Genomic DNA, 21,093 nt, shown 5'->3' on the forward strand with positions numbered 1-21,093 from the left:
CAACGCTTATCGTTTTTACTTCCTTTAAATCGGCTGCACGCGGTCTCTTCCAATTCCTAACTCTACAATGGGATGAATGAGAGGGTGAAAGGCGGTTCGCCATTGTTGTTTTTTTAAATGGTTTTTAGTATTTTATATCGATACTGAATAATGAAGTGACTACTATTTGCGTTTTGGAAATTGTTTCTCTGGTCCCGGTACTTTTTTCCCATTTCTCCCACCGCCATTGCTGGTATAATAACATATCAAAAAATAATATAATACTACCCCGGCGGTCCGATCTAATTTTGGAGTACGTTAAACAATTATTTTGGAGACCGGACAACAATAATACCTCCTACCCCTGCTCCTCATATTTCGTGGAAAATTGGATCCCGAGGAAAATGTTTTTTTTTTTTTATCAATTTTTGACGACGCCCGCAGGGCTCCACATTTACATAGGACCTTTTATGTGTGTGTACATGCGGGCATACGAGTAGAGTGTACTGTGTGCATACCCCCAATTCAGCAAGCACGTTCTGATCGCAAATTGAAAAGCCAATTTCTGGTTTGCCTTTTACTCCTATTCCTTGGGAGAACAGCTGCATTGTCACTGATCGAAAGTAAACGGACGGGGGAGAATCTTCTATTTAAATGCGACACCGGCCCACTGACCCACGGGGCCTTTACCGGAATTCTTATATAAAATCGAATCCGATCGTCTTGGGAAATCCGTTTCGATCGCAATAGTACAGACACTGCAGTGTACCGCCGAATAAACAATATAAATCTCTCGATTTTACACAAAACTACAAAGTTATTTAGGGTAGGAGACAGAGATACGTTATAATTGAAAATGGGGGAATGTCGCGTAATATCACCCTAGAGACGTTCTAAGCGTTTTAAACGGTAAATTAAAAAAATGGGACGAAAGAAAAGAATAAGAAGTCTTGGACATAACTATATATATAAGGCACTTTTTAATATCGTCAATATCCGTACAACGCACAGCCCTGTTTGCGAACAATATGCCTCGCGTTTTCGGTATATTTTTTAATATTGTATTCGGCGAATAAACCGTTCATAAACCGAAACGCCCAGACGGTTTTCCTTTTTTATTATTATTATTATATATTTTATATGCATTTCTCTCGTTCTTACCCTGCTCTTTCTCTTACTATCCCATCCACTCTCTCTCTCTCTCTCTCTCTCTCTCTCTCTCTCGCACACACACTGCCCTTCCATATGTTAACGGTGGCAGGGAAACTATGGGAGAACCGAGGAAATTACTTTTGCCAATTTTACATTACATGGTCGCCATGCCGCGACGCAATAACCGCCAAAAAGTTTGTAATAATATACACTCTCGAGGCCTCCGGACAAGGGGTGAAAAACGTATATTCAATATAACATATAATATCAAAAGGATATAAAAACAACATCGAAATTCTATTTTGTATCTTTCGATTTGTTATTGAATACGATATAGCCAAGATAACGTAAAAGGACACCAATTAATAATAAAAAAATCGGAGAACTCGCTCTGCTGTATATTAGGTTTCGAATGTCCCTCATTATTAAAAAAACCTCATTATCCTATTTAATCCTCATTATTATTACCCAGTATTTTATTAATTCAATAGGTTGAACTAATGTTTTCCATACACATTGATTAACACTTATTCAATATCATAGAATGGTGTGAATAGGTTCGAAGTATAGGGTAGGTTAAGTCTAGATATTTGGAAAATTTGATTCTGTTAAGAAAATATTAACTATAGGTTTAAAAATAACAAAAAGTAGTTGCAAGTCTCTAAGGTTAATATTATTTTTGTTTACAACTGACTAACTTCAGTTGTTATCTTTTGTTTAAATATCTGATTTTGACAAAATTTTAACTTCAGACGCAAACCCATAAAAAATACCCATAAAAAATATGTTTCTATAATATATTTTTTATATATTTAAATTGTTGTAAGAACAACTTATGAAGAACGTCTAAATAAAAAAGAGACTTAATATAATAACATAAGGCGAAAAAAATTAACAAATTAGATCATACCAAGAGTCTGTATATAAATTTCTTAAAAATCAAATTAAGAACAGTCCAATTATTTTAAAAATTTCATCATGTGTAGGAAATGATTGTTAAAGTAATAAGTATAAATAGTTTATGACTATTATTTTATTTAGAATTACAATAAAATAACTAAAATCGTTTAAGGAAAAAATTTATAAGTTCGTGTAAAATGTAATTTTTTTTCAAGGTCTATTATTATTATAAAATCATTTATACCCTCATTATACAGACGCCTAATAAAATTTAATAAATTCAAACTTATAAAAATAATACGGGAATACTAATAAATACTTTTAAAATCATGATTTTACAATTCAATTATATTTATTCGATAATAATGTTTATTACTTAATAACCAAATAATTAGTAAAATCGCGTTTTTTTGAATTGTGACATATTATTCTTAGGTATGGGACTTTGTCAAGCCGTATAATTAATACATATGATTTCCTGTCATTTTCACTTAAGTTGACGTTCTCAACAACGCCACGAGCATTGTGTAGACATAATGAGAACTACATTAGATGCCAAAGAAAATGTCTTCAAATAGTTACATCGTTAGCATCTTTCCATTAACGTAATACAACAACAAGTGAACAAAACCATGTATAGGCAGTGTACTTATATAATTTCTTTGCTAAGGACTAAGGACTGTATAATATTCTTCTACACAAACATTAACATACCGAACATGTTGAAAAGATGATGTATAATTTTGTTAAATTGTATAGTTTACAAATGTATATTTTAATTAGAAAGATTAATGTTAATTATCAAACTGGTGGAATCGAAAAAATTCTTAAGTGCAGTATATACTGTACCTGTGGCGTGGTCAGCTTTTTTGAAAGGGGGGATATGAATTTTTTACTATTCTCAGACCACATTATATAATATATATACCTACATCCATTGCTTTATCATGAATTTTATATGATTAAAATAAGCCAAGGGGGGGGGGGATATCCACCCCCTCTCCTCCAGTGTGCACGCCCTCATACTGTACGTCTATACGACTATGAATGTACCTACCTACATATTGATATTATTATGTATAAATCGTAGAATTTTATAGTCGTGTACCAGCCTATCTATTTAAAAAGTAATCTTTCATGTTGCTATGTGTTTGATCCGAGTTGGTTACATCCATAACGTTTTGACTAATCAATTTCATAAACGATCACAAATACAACCGATAAGTCTCGAAAACCTACACATTTCTCCGGATAATTCACTCCCGTACCACTGCGAGCCGGTCGATAGACAATTTAGATTAAATTCGGCCAAACTAAAAACCGATTGACATTGTTCAGAGTGAGGGACAGAGAGTGTGAGTAAGAGACAGTGGAAACTGAGACGACGGCCGCGGCGGGGGAAAGATCGCGGACAATACCACCAAACTCCATTAATACGCTTAACGGTGCGGAAGAGAAAGACGAATCACGCGCGCGGCGAGGGACAAAAAGAGCGAAAGAGAGACTGCGGAAAGTGGTGCAGGGAGGTGGAAAAAAGGATTCCAATCGAATTTAATTATAAATATTTTTAATTATCACTCCGGCAGTCGTGTAGTAATAACGCCCGCATGGTCCGCTCGCGCGGATCACACACAAAAGGAGGGAAAATAATTAAAAGCAAATGAAATTAATGATCTTTTCTATATCCTCCTCCTCCCCTTCCACCTCATCACTGCATTACCCACCGGCCAGCCCTTCACCACTCTTACCGCTCACAGTAACCATCTCCCGCGCGTAGCCTTCGTCAGATTAGCTAAAAAAATATCTAGTTGCGACTTATACGACGCTCGCACGAGAGTAGCACAACACATATTATATTATTAAAACCGTTGCCTCACAGTTGTAAATAATCATCATATTTATATAAACGTCTACGGAACGTGATGCCATGATGTATATCCGCCACAAACGGGTTAGTAATTTTTTGAAACGCTGTGCCCGGACAGAGGTTTTTTTTCATGGCCACACATCCAATCCAATCTATTGTATTAATATCTAATTTATTATTATAAACAATTGAATTTCATAAAATTTCAAACAATTTGATGAAAGATGTAGGCTAATAAATGAATTATTTATAACCACTGCACTTTGCGGACAGCACTTCATTTAAAAACCAACATGTTATTAAGCGTACATGCGTAATACAGATTTTATATTATTATAAAATATAAAAGATACACCGTATGAGGACTTAGGAGGCACATAACTACTTTCAATACAATTTAATATGATGACAACCTAAAATATATTATATTATGGTCTGTCCACTTTGGACCCAATCAAATATATATCATAGTCTAATATAATATATTATATAATACAAACATACAATCTAGATGCCAAACCGAATTGTTTTCACCTCGACAGATATCGAATCGCCGTTAAATCGTTATATGCATGTATACATTATACATAATATTATAATATACCTAATGAGTAATGACTAATATAGTAATATGTACTATTTACGTACACTGCACGCTGCCTGGAGTATATGGTACATATAATACATTTATATATACATCGTTATTAACGGAGAGAAATTTGAACTGAGCCGTGGTAAACGGGGTGAAAGCTCGTGTACGAAAAGCCCCGCGATGTATAGTGATGATTTCCGAACAATATCGTCCAGACTCTTGAATTCCGACGGCGTGCACAATAGCTATACCGGTCGACCCCGGGTCCGACTCGTGTTTGAGTTTGAGTACACGACGGATTCCATTTGTCGTATATAACAGAATTGCTAGGGATTTGCCGATAAATAAAGGATACGTGGTCGTGGAAATTACCTGACCACGTGGGGTTCTTTGCCCGGGGAGGGGAGGGATAGGAGATAAATGAGAAAACTGACGATCGGATTGTTGATTGGTCGTCGAGCAAAATATGCTGTGAGGGAGGGGGGGACGAGCCACAAGTGTGACAGGACCAAAAGCAATTACCCTCCACTAGCCGCCACCACTGCATGTACCACCGTTTCTCCCACTCGTTACTCGACTACCGACGACCGGCGGTACGTGTCCACCAAATTAGCTTGAGTTTGGCAAACCTCTTATTCCATTCAGTATTTTTCGTTTCTTATTTTACCCTCACACTAAAACCGATTAAAGATTTTCTCAGCTAGTGTAGTTATAACACTTATAATATTATGGATATCGGAAAACCACCTTTCAACAATAGTCGGCTACCCACCACACACTATTTTATATAGCGGCAATAATTATAACACGTCCAATAACAAATGTGTATGCATTATCTTTAACACACATTGTATAATGAATTTTACGACGAGACATTGAAAACTATTTATTTATTACGATGTCATTTACTTATAGTTGTGTGTATACATATTCACAAGACGTGCGACTATGACACTTCCCTATATTGTTTACTTAACCCGAGACTTTAACCTCTATCACTAATGGTTAGTTGGGAAAACAGTTTTAAAATTTAAAAAAAAGCTTAATTATTTGGTAAAGACAAACAAAATATAGGTAGTACCCACGGACTAAGATATAATATATAATATACTATACAACAACATGAGAATTCGATAACAGCGGAAAATAATCGAAATAACTATGAAAGCATTAACGACTAAGTGTTTGTATTTTTGTTTTCTACTCCTCTCCCGCGCGTATTCAGTTTCAAGATAGTGTTAATTGACACGTTCGTACATTTTTTTTTTGCTGATACGTGACGGCACTTAGGTATCCCTTATCCTACACCGATACATAAACAATATTATTCTCTTTCCGCTCTCCGGAAGTATACCACCCACCCCACATACCCATCTTATCCATCCACTCATCCGCTATACAAACCGACTGTATATCAACGCTTCGTATTTGTGAATATATATTATATATGTTGTGTGTGAGTATAGACGACGGACGGTCGACGGGGTCTTATCTCCGACACCATTAGCATAAAACAGCAATTTTCCGTTTTGCCACATAACCGGTCGTAAAGACACCACCGAACGAGAGCTGTTTACTTATTAAAACTCAATTACCCGTCGAATGTGCGTTTAATTCCGCCGGGCTGCCGCCCGAAATTCAATTACACGTTGCTCTGTTGTAACGATGACGGTAGAGGATGGCAAAAGTAATTTTGACACACACACATAAACATACGTTTACGAATGTACGTATGCTCGCTCGTGTTCATACAGTCAACCAACTATGCTATGTTTTATCAGACTCGGAAAATGTAATCGTTTTCTATTTAGCCATAAATAATAATTTTTCCATAGTGGTTCTCACTTCAAAATTGCATATTTTGTTCATCTATTTTGTACTTGATTTTATCGGTCATAGTCAATCGAAACAATCTACAATTTTGCATAATATTAGAGAGTTTAGTATATTTAGAATCAAATTAATAAACTTAAATTAGATAAAACGTTTTATTATTTCTATTTTATACAAAGGAAATTCGTAAAACTTTTATCAAACACGCATACCTAATATGTTTAATACGTTTAATACATTTATACAAATGTACTAAATTACAACTAAATATATTATACATCTATCGACAAAAATTTAAACAAAAAAAAACCGAAGGAGTCACTCTGCTGTAACCTAACCTAACCGCCATAAAGTAGGTCAGTTTAATAAATGTTAAATTTTAATTCAATGATAAATCATAATCATTGTTTATGATGAAAAACGATTACCTACAAGCGGAGACCAATATTATGTAAACAAAATAATTGACGATGTTGACGTTAAGAGGATGTCAAAGCACTATTTATTTTCTCTCTCTCTGAGCCATAGCAAATTTTAGTTCTTCAGAACAGAACAAACTTTTGTTGTCAGATTTAATATTAGTTAATTGAATTATTATCAAACATGAAGTAAAGAACGTTACATTATCTATATGTTTGATGGCTTTTTTAAAATATCTCAATTTGTCGGCAATATAATATGAATATTTTTTAAATATGTAATAATTTATATAGCTTACAACTTGCATAAGCATTGAAATATCGTGAAATATCCAACGTACAAATACATATAATGTTTTTGAATTTTAACTTTGTCTATAGGTCAATTCACTCCAATTTAAAAGTTTACAATACAAGATTGGTTTTCCTGAAAGCAAATTTTCCTTTGTTACGTGTATATAGGGCAGAAAGAGAAAACAAATAGTACGCTGATATCCTCATAAGTACGACAATATATAGACATCAACAGCGAATACAATTTAAATTCTTATCGTAAGACAAAAATTATCGATTTTATATACACCAATATTAAGCCAATAATAAGCAGCTTTAGACAATCGTTAGGGTAGGCTGAGCGTCCAATCCAGCTCTCAAGATTGGCGTGCGACGTGCCAAGTGTGATAAAAAAATAAAATTGATACTACTGTCTGTAAATAAATAAGTGAAATTGTTTCTAAAATAAAAAGGTAGACAATAAAATGAAAATATCGGCGCATCCGAGTTGGGTCCCGAGTATTAGGGTTAAATCGCAGGTACTACACTAGTTGGGTCCAGGATATTGTTAGGTACTATACTAGTTGGGTCCGGGATTTTTTTAGAAACTACACTAGTTGGGTCCGTAATTTTTAGAGGTACTATACTAGTTGGGTCCTGGATTATTATTTAAAATATTATACAATAATCACAATGCGAACCACAAATTCCTGCGAATCATTCCATTCTCATTTTAATTCTATGTTCTACACAGCACACCCAAATATTTATCAGTTCCTAGAAATTTTAAAAAACGTACAAATGGATACTTAAATCAAAATGAGAAGTGTAGAAGTAATGAAAAAAAGAAACTACATTTTGCTAAAAGAAAAATGTATAGCTGACAATATGAATAAAAAAATTGCAGGAATAATCAATCGATTTGATTTTGTAAAATTAATGTCGTATAAATTTTTACCAACACACATGTGATTTTTAATATTTTTTAATTTACACCTATATGGCTATATTTATATTATGTAATATGTATTTTTATACTTTGTTTTTAACCTTTTAAATATTTTTACCAACACAAAAGTGATTTTTTTTTTTATAAAATTCTAATAACTTATATTTTAATGGAAAAGAAACAAAACAAAAAAAAAAAACTGTAAAAAACATTTTTAACCATACCTGTGGTCTAAATAGATCATAGACAGTCCTAAGTCTGTTGAAATGGGAAGGAAAATGTTAGTATAGTGTAGTACTTAAATCCGGGACCGAACTAGTGTAGTACCTATAAAAATCCGGGACCCAACTAGTGTAGTATCTAAAAAAATCCCGGACCCAACTAGTATAGTACCTAAAATAATTCGGGACCCAACTAGTGTAGCAATTATAAATTTGGGACCCAACTCGGATGCAGCCGAAAATATTGCTATAGTTTTTCTAAAGATTTTTTCAGCAAAAAAACCAACGATGGAATAATTATATTATGGTATGAACAACCTTAGTTAAGATCCGTATAATTATATTAAAACCTACGCACCTATTATTCAATTATTTATTTATTTATTTATTTATTTATTTATTTAATTATCCCCCAAAAGTTCCATCAACGGATGAATTCTTCAATAAGTCCCCATCGCACTTCACTTGCACTTATTGTAATATAATGATAAATTTAAAAAAAATCAAATTCTTAAAAATAATTACAAATTAACAACCAGATAAAATATGAATAATAATATAATACTTAATAATATGTTAATATTATATAGTTATATTCAAGTATAATACCTACTTACATTTAAGGTGGATTTAAGAACAAAATTAATATGTAACTGTAATTAGTCATAACTCATTAGCCATTGGCCATTACTATTAATTAATAATCGTGTTTGTTAGATGACATTTACTATGGGACTTAAAATATTAAAATACATATCATTAATCATTTTCGTACACTGCGTGTGTCGATTGTATATTATACAAATGTAGAAAGTGTGCGAGATTTTCCGATGAATTACAAAACCGTCAAGAGCATTTTCTTAGAGAAATATCACCTTTTATATATTTTCTTGTTCATTGACTAGGGATTTCTAAATATGCCAATTTACGACTGTCCTTTCAATTTGTAAAAAAATAATCGTACGATTTTTCGTATAGCCGTCATTTGGCTTCGATGTTCGTGCATTCTGGGCATCTCGTTATGTTCGTCCAAACAGCGCCTCCGCCGATCGTTATATATATTATATTTCTCCTTACTACCCCTCGTTCTAAATTACATTCAGTTGTTGTTGCTTCTCGTTATAGTAAATGGCACAATGTCAAACATGGTCTTGGTTTTTATCCTTTTCTCTACCGACGTTTTTCTCGCAACTCTTTTCCCCATCACACCCCACCGCACAATAGTATTTGTACAGAAATACACGTTGCAGATATCTATAAATATAGATTTTATTTTTCACCGTTACTACCATACTACAGATCCTGCTTCAAAGGTTGCGGTCAAAAAAGTGTGAAATTTGACAGTTCAGTCTCATGGCGTGCGAGCTTCCAGTCCTTTAAATTTTATTTAGCGCACACACAATCACACATTTACGTCACATATAATATAATAAAAATCATTCCGTTTTAACACTTCGCAATTAATAGCCATTCAAAAGGAAAAAAGCGGTTGAGGGGCGAAGTGAAAAGCGCGGCTAAAAAAATCCATTAGTAAAATTTCACCATTTCCGTCCGAGGTCAAAATTAATTTACGATAATTGTTTTTTTTCTCTCTCTCACTCACTCTCTCTCTCCTATACCTCTGAATGCAATATATATATTTTTTGCACGCCAAGTACTATACGTTACACGGGCATGCTAATTACGTATCGCAATTATTTTTCTTTCTTTCTTTCTATTTTTTTTGTTTTTAATTTCCTGTGTTTAATTAGCCCACCTCCTCGCAATTGCCACTACTGCTGCAACGATAATTCCACCGGTTCTTTTTATTTATACGGCCGACAACTATTATTATTATGCCTCGTTAACCCGGTGTATGCGATTATTAAAATAAACAATATAAAAGTTTAATCCCGAAATAAAAAATAACATTTGCACAGACATTTAAATTGGATTTTTTTCCCTTCTCCTGCAGGAATGTTTACTCGTTTGGGATTTTTACACTGCGGATGTTTTGATAGAGATGGAAATTTATAGCAACTCTAAAGAGACCACATGTCGAATGTATATGCGCAGAAGTATTGAAGAATTTTTATAGTTAAAATAACACCACATGGTACACATGTGTCACGGCAATCCAGACCATGTTGTCGGGGGTAGAGTGAAATAACATTATCGTCGATCAATCGATGCCAACAGCAGTTATTGTTCAGTGAATTGTCGGATTTTAACAGAGTAAAGTATATATAATGCAATGATCTCTTAAACTAACATTTTTTTTTCATTGTGAGTTACTACAGTTTTCTATTCAGTTCAAAAAGAGACCAGTAATCTCAATATTGTTTTTAATTAAATGTAAATAACCTTTTTAAACCATTCGAGTGTGTCTCTATTTACCACGTGACTATCGTATGAAACAACCCTCATATTTTTAGTATTTTTGTCAGCACCGCAAATTCTATACACTTTGGTTACAACCTACAACCATAACGCATATACTTCCTATAAGTTATAAATTACAAGAAAACACACCACAATAACTAAATCATGACATAATTAATCAAATATTTAAAATTCTATAACCTAAATATACTGTGAAATTTAAAATAATGTGATTTTATCTTGATTTATTATTATTTTTATAATTTGTATAGCTTTATTTAATTTTTCAAATACATGTCATAAAATTTAAAATAACTATATAGATACTCCAAGCTTCGGCATGTATTCATTTTATATACAGACTGAATCGTCAAATAGAAAAGAGGGTAGATAATAGTAATTCGTAAATTAATCCTGCAGGGTTCGTTTTCTCTTGTGTCTCCGCCTCGTCCCGTACCGTATTCAACCGGAAAACAACGGAACGCCAAAGTAACCCTTTCCTCAGAACAATAACCATCCTCCCGCTCACCGATTTAAAACAAGAGGAGGGTCAGGTCGTTTGCCGTTTAATTAAAACTAATCGGCCAGCTCTGATGATCGATTTAAAAGTTTCACTAGTAATGCCCGACATAATTAAAAGTTGTAAAGATAAAAAGTCACTTCGGCCTCCTGCAGACAACTCTCGTTCTCTTTACACGTCGCGAACAACAATAGATAAACGTACAGGACGATTTTTTAAAATAAACTTATATTTAATTATTGATGAATAAATGTATAACACATTTTAGCCAATCATCTAAAGCCCCAAAGGAAATATTATACTGCCGAATAAATATTTTACTATATCGTACCAGTAACTTTGTAAAACAAAGACAAAACCATCAGGTAAGTCACGACATTATAGTATAATTTTAAAAATCATAAGTACTTAGAATATATTTTAAAACGATTTCTACCGATTCTCAGCAATATGAATTTTAAAAAAAAAATGTTCCAAAATCTATATTATATGCTAATTGTATACATTTTAAAAATTGAATGTAAATAAATTGCTCTCAAATATATAAATCTTTAAATACTACTTGATGAAAAACAAGTAACGAAACTGGGCCAAAATCTTAAACGAACCGCCCTGTATACACATATAAGCTCGTCGACACAGAGAGAGGTAATTTACATTCTAATTAAATCAGACCCACCTTCCTACCGCATCACGAGTCCCTCCGCCTCGTTCAGCCGTCAACGTCGCCCGGGTAACTTCTGTAGTTGTTATATTTAATTGGGTTCTTCTAGCTAAATAAACTAAGTAACTTCGCTTTCCGGGCTGGGAATCGGAAGAAAAGGGAGAAAATACCTTTAGCTAATGAGGTTCCTAAAACTGTAGGGTGGAAAGGTCGGGTAAGGGTTTATTTACCGGATTAAAAACAACTACAGACAGTCCAAAATAGAAAGAGGGGTGCGAAGAACGCTTTTTTGTATAGTATAAGGTGGAAACCCATGACACAACTTCACATTCCCTCGGTCAGCCACACAGTACATAAAATCACCACTAATAAAATCGAAAATCCAAAAATGTCCTCAAAGGATTTCGACTTTTGGGGAGACTATCGCTCGATTACGTTATAAAAATAAGATTAAAACAGTAAAGTGAAGAGTATTCGTCGCCGTGTATTTGAATTTACGGGTTCAAATATAGGTGTACATCGGTGTACATGTATCATACCATAAAACCGAAATCAACTGAAAATATCATGTTAAATTTTTCAAAGGAAAATCGTCAGCGACGTTTACTTAATTGTTTTTTTTATATATAGATTTTGGTATGGCATGCCATACCTATAGGCACTTAGAGTCGTGTGTAAAAATGTAATTAGGTACAACACTACAGGCGTATCCATACTGCATAGAACATTTATATAAGATAATAATAGACGTTATAATACTGTTTTATTTTTTTTGTGTATTCAGCCGTTCGTTTATTGTTTATCCCATTATTACGATTTTTATTAATTATATATGTTTCGCCAACAACAATGAAATCGATATGCGCAAATTAATCGAATAATTATAAATTTGTTTATACCAATTTTCATCTAATGTAAAAGAACAATTACAAATTGAATTATATATTTTTCATCGCGGCTAATCGATTATTATAATTGAATATTTGAACACAATTCTTTCAATCGTTCAAAAATGTTAACGGGATGGCTTTTATTCGATTATAATTAATTCACTTTCATCGACGACATGCGAGTTTGAGTGTTACCTACTCACAACTTCCTCGGCACCGTGCATTTACGATAATTCGACGGACACCGATTGTCAGACGAAGAGAGCTTAAACACCGCTGCGGTTGAAAATACACGAATCAGTAAACAATAACGTGCGCGAGGCCGCGAGGTATAAGAAAACAAGTAGACGGTACATAAATTAAAACGCAATAACGTACCTAACAAATAGGGAAAACCATAATTTTATTATTACAGGTTTGATAATATTTTCCTCGTCTCCGTTTCTCGAATATATCGTAGAACAGACCTCAAAGACTGCCGATTATTTAGCCGTCGTATTATTATCACGATACTTCTGCCGCGTACAATTATAGTAATATGCGACGAGCTCTACCGTGACACGGGTATAGAGACACCGCGGCGACGCTGCTTCAGAGGTGTTATCAAATGAATTATGACATCACGATGTCGTCTCACCCGCGTGACCATAGACGGCCGAATACAAATCGCCGACCGGCGGAATCGAACTCGACCGCCACCGGGCCGGTATCGGACGACGACGACGCCACTACCGCGGCGCGTCGAGTACTCGCGAGTTTCGCCGGTTAATTGTTTTGCGCGCGGGGGTAATTTATACCGATTGTCTAACCGGCGGGCACCAACAATGTGTTTAATTAATTCCCGGTATTTCGTAATTATACGCGCGCCGCGGACGCACTCGCATCGGCCTGCGCTCACGCACACAATCCGTGTAATTGCGTTTTCGCACCGACCGACCGTCCCCACCTCCCCCGCAACCGTAGGCCCACCCCCGCCGTGGCTACACGCCGACGACCCACCGCTGTTTCGGCGGCGGTTATTAAAATTTCTCACTCCTCTCCCTGCGCCCCCCCCCCCAACATCGCAGCCCTCCCCCCAAAATCGACGCCGACGCTCGTCACACCGGCCCCGCGAGACCGATCCCGATCGCGCGCGTACCTATATATACCGGCGACCGCGATCCTCGAGCTCATTCGCACAATGGCTCTTTGATTTCCATACACACGCACGCACACGATACGCGTAATATTGCGGAACTCGTTATTATTACTATTACTATTATTATTTTATATGGTGCGAGTTTAGAGGCGTAAGGTGGTGGTGTCCTTTTTCGATCGACACACTATAATATGCTGCAGAGCGGCTCGATCCCGTAATTAGGGCCCTTTTGTGCGCGTGTGCGTGTGATATTATATTATATTATTATATCCGTTCGCGCGCGAGGGATAACGAACGCGCATTCAAAAAAGGGGGAAACGATTTTCGTTCTTTAATCGCGAGACGAACTACATAATATATTATAATATAATACGGCAACCGACTATCCGAGAGAGACCTGCACTATACGCGCGTAAACAGGAGCCGCAGATTTCGGGTGCGTCGGTAATAATAAAAATAATAATAGTAATAGTAACCGTTTTGTACATTTTTACAAAAGACCGTTCTTCCGCTGAGACACGCCGTCGCCACCGCCACCATCTGGAGTCCACCGATAAACGTCGGACCGGGAGAGGATGTACACGAAAATGAAAATAAGAAAACAAATTTTCTCCTCTGACTGCGTGACACTGATTTTCACTTGTTCGCTACTTTATATCTCTCTTATTCCCTTTTTCACCCCCTCCGATACAACAGATGTCCGACGATCCTCGCATAATACTACACGAATAACATTGGATTCGACCCACGCGTTTATACACAACACTATAATAATAATAATAATAATAATAATAATGATAGTAGTTATGATTTGCTGTTGCATATAGTCATGTGCTCTATCGAATTTTACCCGTTCCATCTACATACGTGTTAGCCAAAACTTACAACCAAGTATGATGTATAGCTATGCTTAGGTACCTAATACATTTTTTTCACATTAATCTTTTGATGTGACTAATTCAATTACTTGAATATGCTATATTATGCATAATATACGACATCGATTGTCATTTGTCGGAAGAAATGAGAAACAAATAACTAACGAAGGGATGTATAGGTTAGGTTAGGTTAGGTTAGGTTAAGTAAGAACCACCGTCGCTGTTCGTATTCGACCACGTGATAATAACGGATGTATGACGTACTTACCAGTACTCGATTTTAAAACAATAGTTCTTAACCACGCGTGTCGATAGATGATTAATGACATTCAATTTTTAACTATATCATAAGTATCTTTAGATATTGCACTTTTTTCCGGAGAAAATTAAAAAACCTTAGTAGCTTGGGGTAACTATACTATTATAGTGGCTATACACAATTTGACGTCGTAATAAATTACAAAATATTCGGTACCGTATTTGTAGACAACATTGGGTGACGAGCATAATATTATTATATTGATATTAGGCGCATATTATATTACGTTGACTATTAATATTTATTATACCTATTAAATTATTTCGGAACAGATCATCGGTGAGTATAAATGTATAATACATCGTAAATTCATAAAACGTAATAGGAAAAAACCTGTTCCCAGAGTTAGCCGTTTAAATTAACGAGTCGTTAAAAAACTATTATCACGTACTTTTCGTTTCGAAACAAAATTTCAAGCAACGATGGTAACGCATAGACGATAACGTCTAATAAAATGTTACAAGACAGTGTTTAATTCTTAAAAAGTTAGAACCGTACTTATTAGCCACTTTTACGTATCTATTGGTACCGAGGCGGCAAGGTACATAATACAAAATTAATAAGTGTCAATGAGAGTTCCACACTACACATATGTGCAGGATAAGTGTAGAACGATAAATACGAATATAATTAAAATACCACAATCTTCGCTAAAGAAATTAAATCATAAGGTTTGATGAGAGAACTGGGCAAGATCAAAAACAGTGCTCAAGAGTGGCTCCTTTTGTCGCCCAGATGTATTCTGAAAAAACTCATCACTAACATTTATCGTTTTTATTATTTTTTCGAGACGACGAAGAATTAAAAAAAATGCTTTAAATATTATTACGCGTATGATGCGTCTCGGGAAACAATGTGATTTTAATTATTAAGAACCTACTTTTATTTCACGTGATTACCACCGCAAATGAGACGTATAACATAGACATTCGCGTATTAATAATCACACAGCATGACGTATAGCCCCCGGGTTATAGTAATGAGTTTTTTTTCTGTACGAGGAAAAACCACTACTAGAGATTGTTTTTTATTGGTTTTAAATTAGAATTTATTCTGTTATTGCCATACATGTAGGTATTATACGTATGCGCATTTTGTTAAAATTATAACTTATTATACCTACACCTGCACCTACACCTTGTCCAGGTTGTCCTACACGAATAATGACACTATAATGGCATTAGTAGTATAAGTAATAACGTCTTACCTGATCGTTTCTGCAGCGGCGGTGGCGGTCGACCGACTGCTCTGTTGCGTGTCTTCCGGCTAAGTAAAAATATCGTTCTTTTCGGACACGGTCTGAGAAATCAAACAAAACAGTTTAAAAAAATTAAAGAAACAAAAAAATGAAAACGGCAAACGACACACGGATTGACAACAGTAGATAATATACGCGTTGACGGGACACGAGTGAGCGCGCGAACAGAACGCCGGCCAACGACTGAACGTGAGAACGAGCGACGAGACGAGCGCGAGACCGGTGCGGAGCTGTACCTGCGTCAAGAGATCATGCACGCGGGGCGCCGTGGTGCCAGACTGACAGACGTCGGCGGTGTGCGTGAGCGTGGCGACCCATCCGCCGCGTTCCCGCGCAAATCGCGTCGGCCGCGGTCGCCACTGTCTTCGGAAACCGTCGCCGCCGACGACGACTCTTGCGCCGCCGCCACCGCCGCCGCCGTTATTATTTTTTCACCCTATCAATTTTTAACCGGCGTAACTTTTACAATTTTGGACACGGAGACGAATTTAATTTCTCGTTTCAACCGTGGTATACTGATATCCAGACATCATTGTGTGTAAAATGGTTTAATTAAAACAAATTTTTTTTTTTTTTGGAAATATCGTCAGTAGACACCTAAGTACTATTTATTTCAACAATTGATAACAACTAGACGGTATCCAAATAAAAATTAAATGCTGTTAATCAAACTATATACGAAAATCTCTCAGATATTTTGTCCGCACATTTGTGTCTATGTGACTATCATATTATTGTACTGTACCTATTACCTGGAGGAGGGTTCCTGCGAATTTTTTTCACTGCACGCCCGCGTAAAAGGTTAAACAATAAACAAAATACAATAGTGTAAAACATTAACTGTACAATGACCTTTTATACCTATTTAATTATCCTTGCGGACATATTGGAACTTGGAAGGGGTTGATTTCAACCCCATTTGAATTGATCCCCTCGTGTAATGTGTAAACCAAAAGTATTTCAATTTTCGGGACTATTCTTGTTAAGGTTTCTTACGGTAACTCATATTTTAAGCATTAGATAGTTCCTATGTAAAATATAAATGCATCGAATGAAAACGAAACGGATAAATCGAAAAATATATTTCATTGTTATACCTATGTACATTGGTAATTAGTAATTAATAATTTTGTATAACAATTATTAGATCTAAGGACTTCAATTACTTACAAATCTCAAAGTCTGTATGCGCCTGTGCGCCCAAAAAACAAGAAATATGATCTAAAAAAACGGATTCAAAGTTTATAATTTTAAATAAAATATTTTCAAAAAAATGATATTTTGAAATAGTGATTATGGAATATAAATTTGATAAACATTAATTTTTTCTTCGTCATCTAGATCGTAGGTTATCGAAATACATGTAACGAAAGCATTTCGTGCGGAAACAGCACGATAATCTCTATATCATAGCAAATTATGACGGACAACCACAACCATTTTACTATAAGTATATATTATGGTCTATACGGACAATTAAATTTCAATTCCCATAATACACGTGTGGTGTGTAATAACACCTATTATCGATGGCATGGTGCCCGGGTCTGGTGGTTTATCGGCGGTTTGAACAAAATATCACGTCGCAATAGTGAAATTATTATTTATATCTATTATTAAACCTAACCAAATGTTTTTATATAGATTGTCCACTCATTTGACACATCATTGTTCTGAGACCTTTCGAGACAACAATATAAAAAAAAGCTCAAGTCCTCAGTCCCAATAATAATATTACACGGACAGCGTGCGTTAAATGTGGTGGCCTAAACGTGTTTCTAGTGTTTCTACCCAATTACACACATACCTAATACAAAATATATAACATCAATACATTATACTTGTACGTTGTAATAATTATAATTATATTTTCGTGAACGTATTAAATTTCACCGCACTATAATAATATTGATAATTCGTATTATAATAACGTGAATGAAATTAATTATAAACTGTTTTACAATAACTCGGGTGTTGATGGCAGCGGGGGGAGGTTATTTGTTTGTATTGCATTTTCCACTCGGACGCACACTATAATAATATATTATATATTATATACTTAGTTGAATATACATTATGCCATAACCGTGCATGTACCTAATACATTGCTTCCTTTGATACAACATAATATAATAATCTTGTGTATAATATAATATTATGTATAGGTATACCTAACCTACCTTCTGCTGAAATTTATCGCGATATATATATATATATATACCTATATAGCTATGATTTACATACACATATATATATATATATATATATATATAGATAGGAATGGGGTAGAACGATTTCGGTTGTAAATTAAAATACTTCGAACCGATGTAGCGGCACGCAACTGCGTACATCGTTGGATTTCTTTTGTACATAGTAAATTTATTTAATATATACATATAACATATAAGTATATATATTACTTATGTTAGTGTGTGATACATGTGTGCCTGCGTATGTTTACACTCGTCGTCACGGATATATACCACCTATATTGCACTATATAATCCGGTAACTGTTCGGGATTACTCTCGTAATTAACATATTATATATTTATAAATTAAAACAACAACGGCGTATTATACAGTATGTATGTATATTATTATTCGGGCGGAGTGTAACGAACTTTAAAAAGCGGGTAAAACCGTTTCTCCGGAGATGTTTATCGCACCGTTCGAAAACGTAATATTACATAATATTATTATACATCTACGCACTTGTATGCACTGCACGCGCGTGAAGAGGTGTTAATCATTTTGCGTTATAATGGTAATAATAATAATACAGAGTAATCCAGTTTTTTTTTTTTTTGTGTGTTTTTTTATAAACCAACTAACGCTTAAATGTTTGTACTCGTTACGGAGGATAACTCTTTGCTCGTATACGTACAAACCGATAACAACTGCCAAAATTACATGTTTTTGTTTTACGAATGTAGCTACCTACATAATTCAAATCGAAAACAAAACAAAAAACGGGCAATCTACACTAACGATCGAGGGCATATTATGTATTTTTATAAGTGTTCGTGTCCGTACAGGATTCGTTTCGGGTTCAGGTTATATTATATTATTATAATAGACCGCTAGAACTTTGTCCTATTTTCTCTTTAATGGATGCACGGATGGCGCGTAATTACGGCGGGTGAATTATGGGAGGCTTAAGAAATACTCAAGCCCTCGATTCAGATGATTCGGAAACCATGACCCTCCTTTAAAAACTGTAAAGCAAATATCTATATATTTTAGAGGTGAATTTAATAACACTACATTATGCATTATTGCATTTCGTCTCTGAGTACCTATATACAGTTACATAGGTACAGCCTGATGCTTGCGTAAAATATAATAATTGTATATACTCGTCCGAGCACTCCACCGCCGACTGACTAATATCGAGCTTGGCTCGATAATATAATACAAATTATAATTGAATAACTGGATGGACAGTAGACTGTAGACAAAGTGGTGCCTGAGTGGAAATAACGAAGCCAATATTCCCTGGGCCCCGATCACCAACTATACGCTTCCAAGGTTGGTTGGACAGGATCCCCTGTCAGTGGGCCCGCACTTAAACAATAATTATTGCTAATTTATGTTTTATGATCGTTTAAAAAGTCATCAATGCTATTATGTCATAAAAATCATCGTTGTCTGGGAGGAGAAACGCATCGGGGAAATCGCTATCATATAGATCGATCGCACGTTGGCTACCCCTGCAGTCATATGTGTACCTATACGTATAAATGAAATATAAAAAATATACTTTTTTCTACATTTTATACAGATTTCAGACAGTAGAGTATTAAACGTCGCAGTCATCGCGGATCGGAAAGCCACCTTCAAATTTTCTGATTAAGAAAAAATACGAGTAAAAATTACTCGGACCAACTAACGCGCGCCCCAACCCACCACCCGCCCACCAGGTAGCGGGTGATTCAAATACGCTTGAGCGGGTGTAGGGACTCAAATAATGATATTATTTTAACGGCTGCGGCAATATTATATACAGACGTGTATACCACGTGCGCACAGTTTCGTTCACTCTGTACAACCGATTTATGCACACCGCAGTAGAGTACAATCTCGTGTCATCGTTGTCGTATAGCCAATATAATTATTATAGTGTACACGAATAGGTGGTAGTATTATAGAGTATTCAGTTCAGGGGTTCTCAGTGCCCAGTTAGTATTGTTCGTCGTATATATAAATACATTTTATACGCAATAGTATACATAGATACCTAAAATAACAACCAATAGCGTGTTAATAATTTATAATATTATACTAAGTATATTATCACTCTTGTACGACCTGTTTGATATCGTTGTCTAAATATTATTATTATATATATTATATACCATACTCACTTTTGGTTGCAGTAGCAAAATCGTGTGGTGGCTGGTGAGTAACGTATTAATGGGCATGATGGTCACCAATCCACTATATGTATGTTATAAGGTAAACTTTTTTAAAAAAAAACTACCACTTTGCCAATTTTTACCTCTGATAGGTAATAAGTGAATCGAACCTGGTCAAAAACAACCTATTTAAATGTAAAAATATGTTTTTGTAATTATTTTATATCTAAGATTTACCGATGTTGGTGAAGTATGATTGATATTACATTATTACTGGAGGTCACTGGACCTTATGTATATGTTTCTGCCAATAATCAAACATTTTTTAAAATTGAAATGCTTTGCAAATTATTCATTTTTAAAACAATTTTATTATAAACTATACTAAATACTATGCAAAATTAATAAACTTGATGAAATACATCATACATTCTATAAGGTCTTTAAATATTAGCTGTTTACACATAATACACTGGGTGGTATTCTTTTATATTGTTATTTTATTATTTGGAAAAATGTCTTT

The 21,093-nt window shown here is 34.9% G+C and overlaps 1 protein-coding gene across 1 annotated transcript in view; it reads right to left on the reverse strand.

Annotated features, from left to right (window-relative positions):
- LOC111033180 (LIM domain transcription factor LMO4.2-like) overlaps nucleotides 1-20,636 on the reverse strand; it is a 97,242-nt gene extending 76,606 nt beyond the window's left edge. Inside the window, exons 1-2 of the mRNA XM_022313821.1 lie at nucleotides 20,580-20,636; nucleotides 16,163-16,221 (exon numbers count right to left, since the gene is read on the reverse strand). Of these exons, the coding sequence (XP_022169513.1) occupies nucleotides 16,163-16,221; nucleotides 20,580-20,636 (116 nt within the window). The remainder of the gene's footprint in view (nucleotides 1-16,162; nucleotides 16,222-20,579) is intronic.
- Between the last annotated feature and the right edge of the window lie 457 nt (nucleotides 20,637-21,093).

This window comes from Myzus persicae, unplaced genomic scaffold (genome assembly GCF_001856785.1).
Source record: "Myzus persicae strain clone G006 unplaced genomic scaffold, MPER_G0061.0, whole genome shotgun sequence".
Classification (NCBI taxonomy): Eukaryota; Metazoa; Arthropoda; class Insecta; order Hemiptera; family Aphididae; genus Myzus; species Myzus persicae.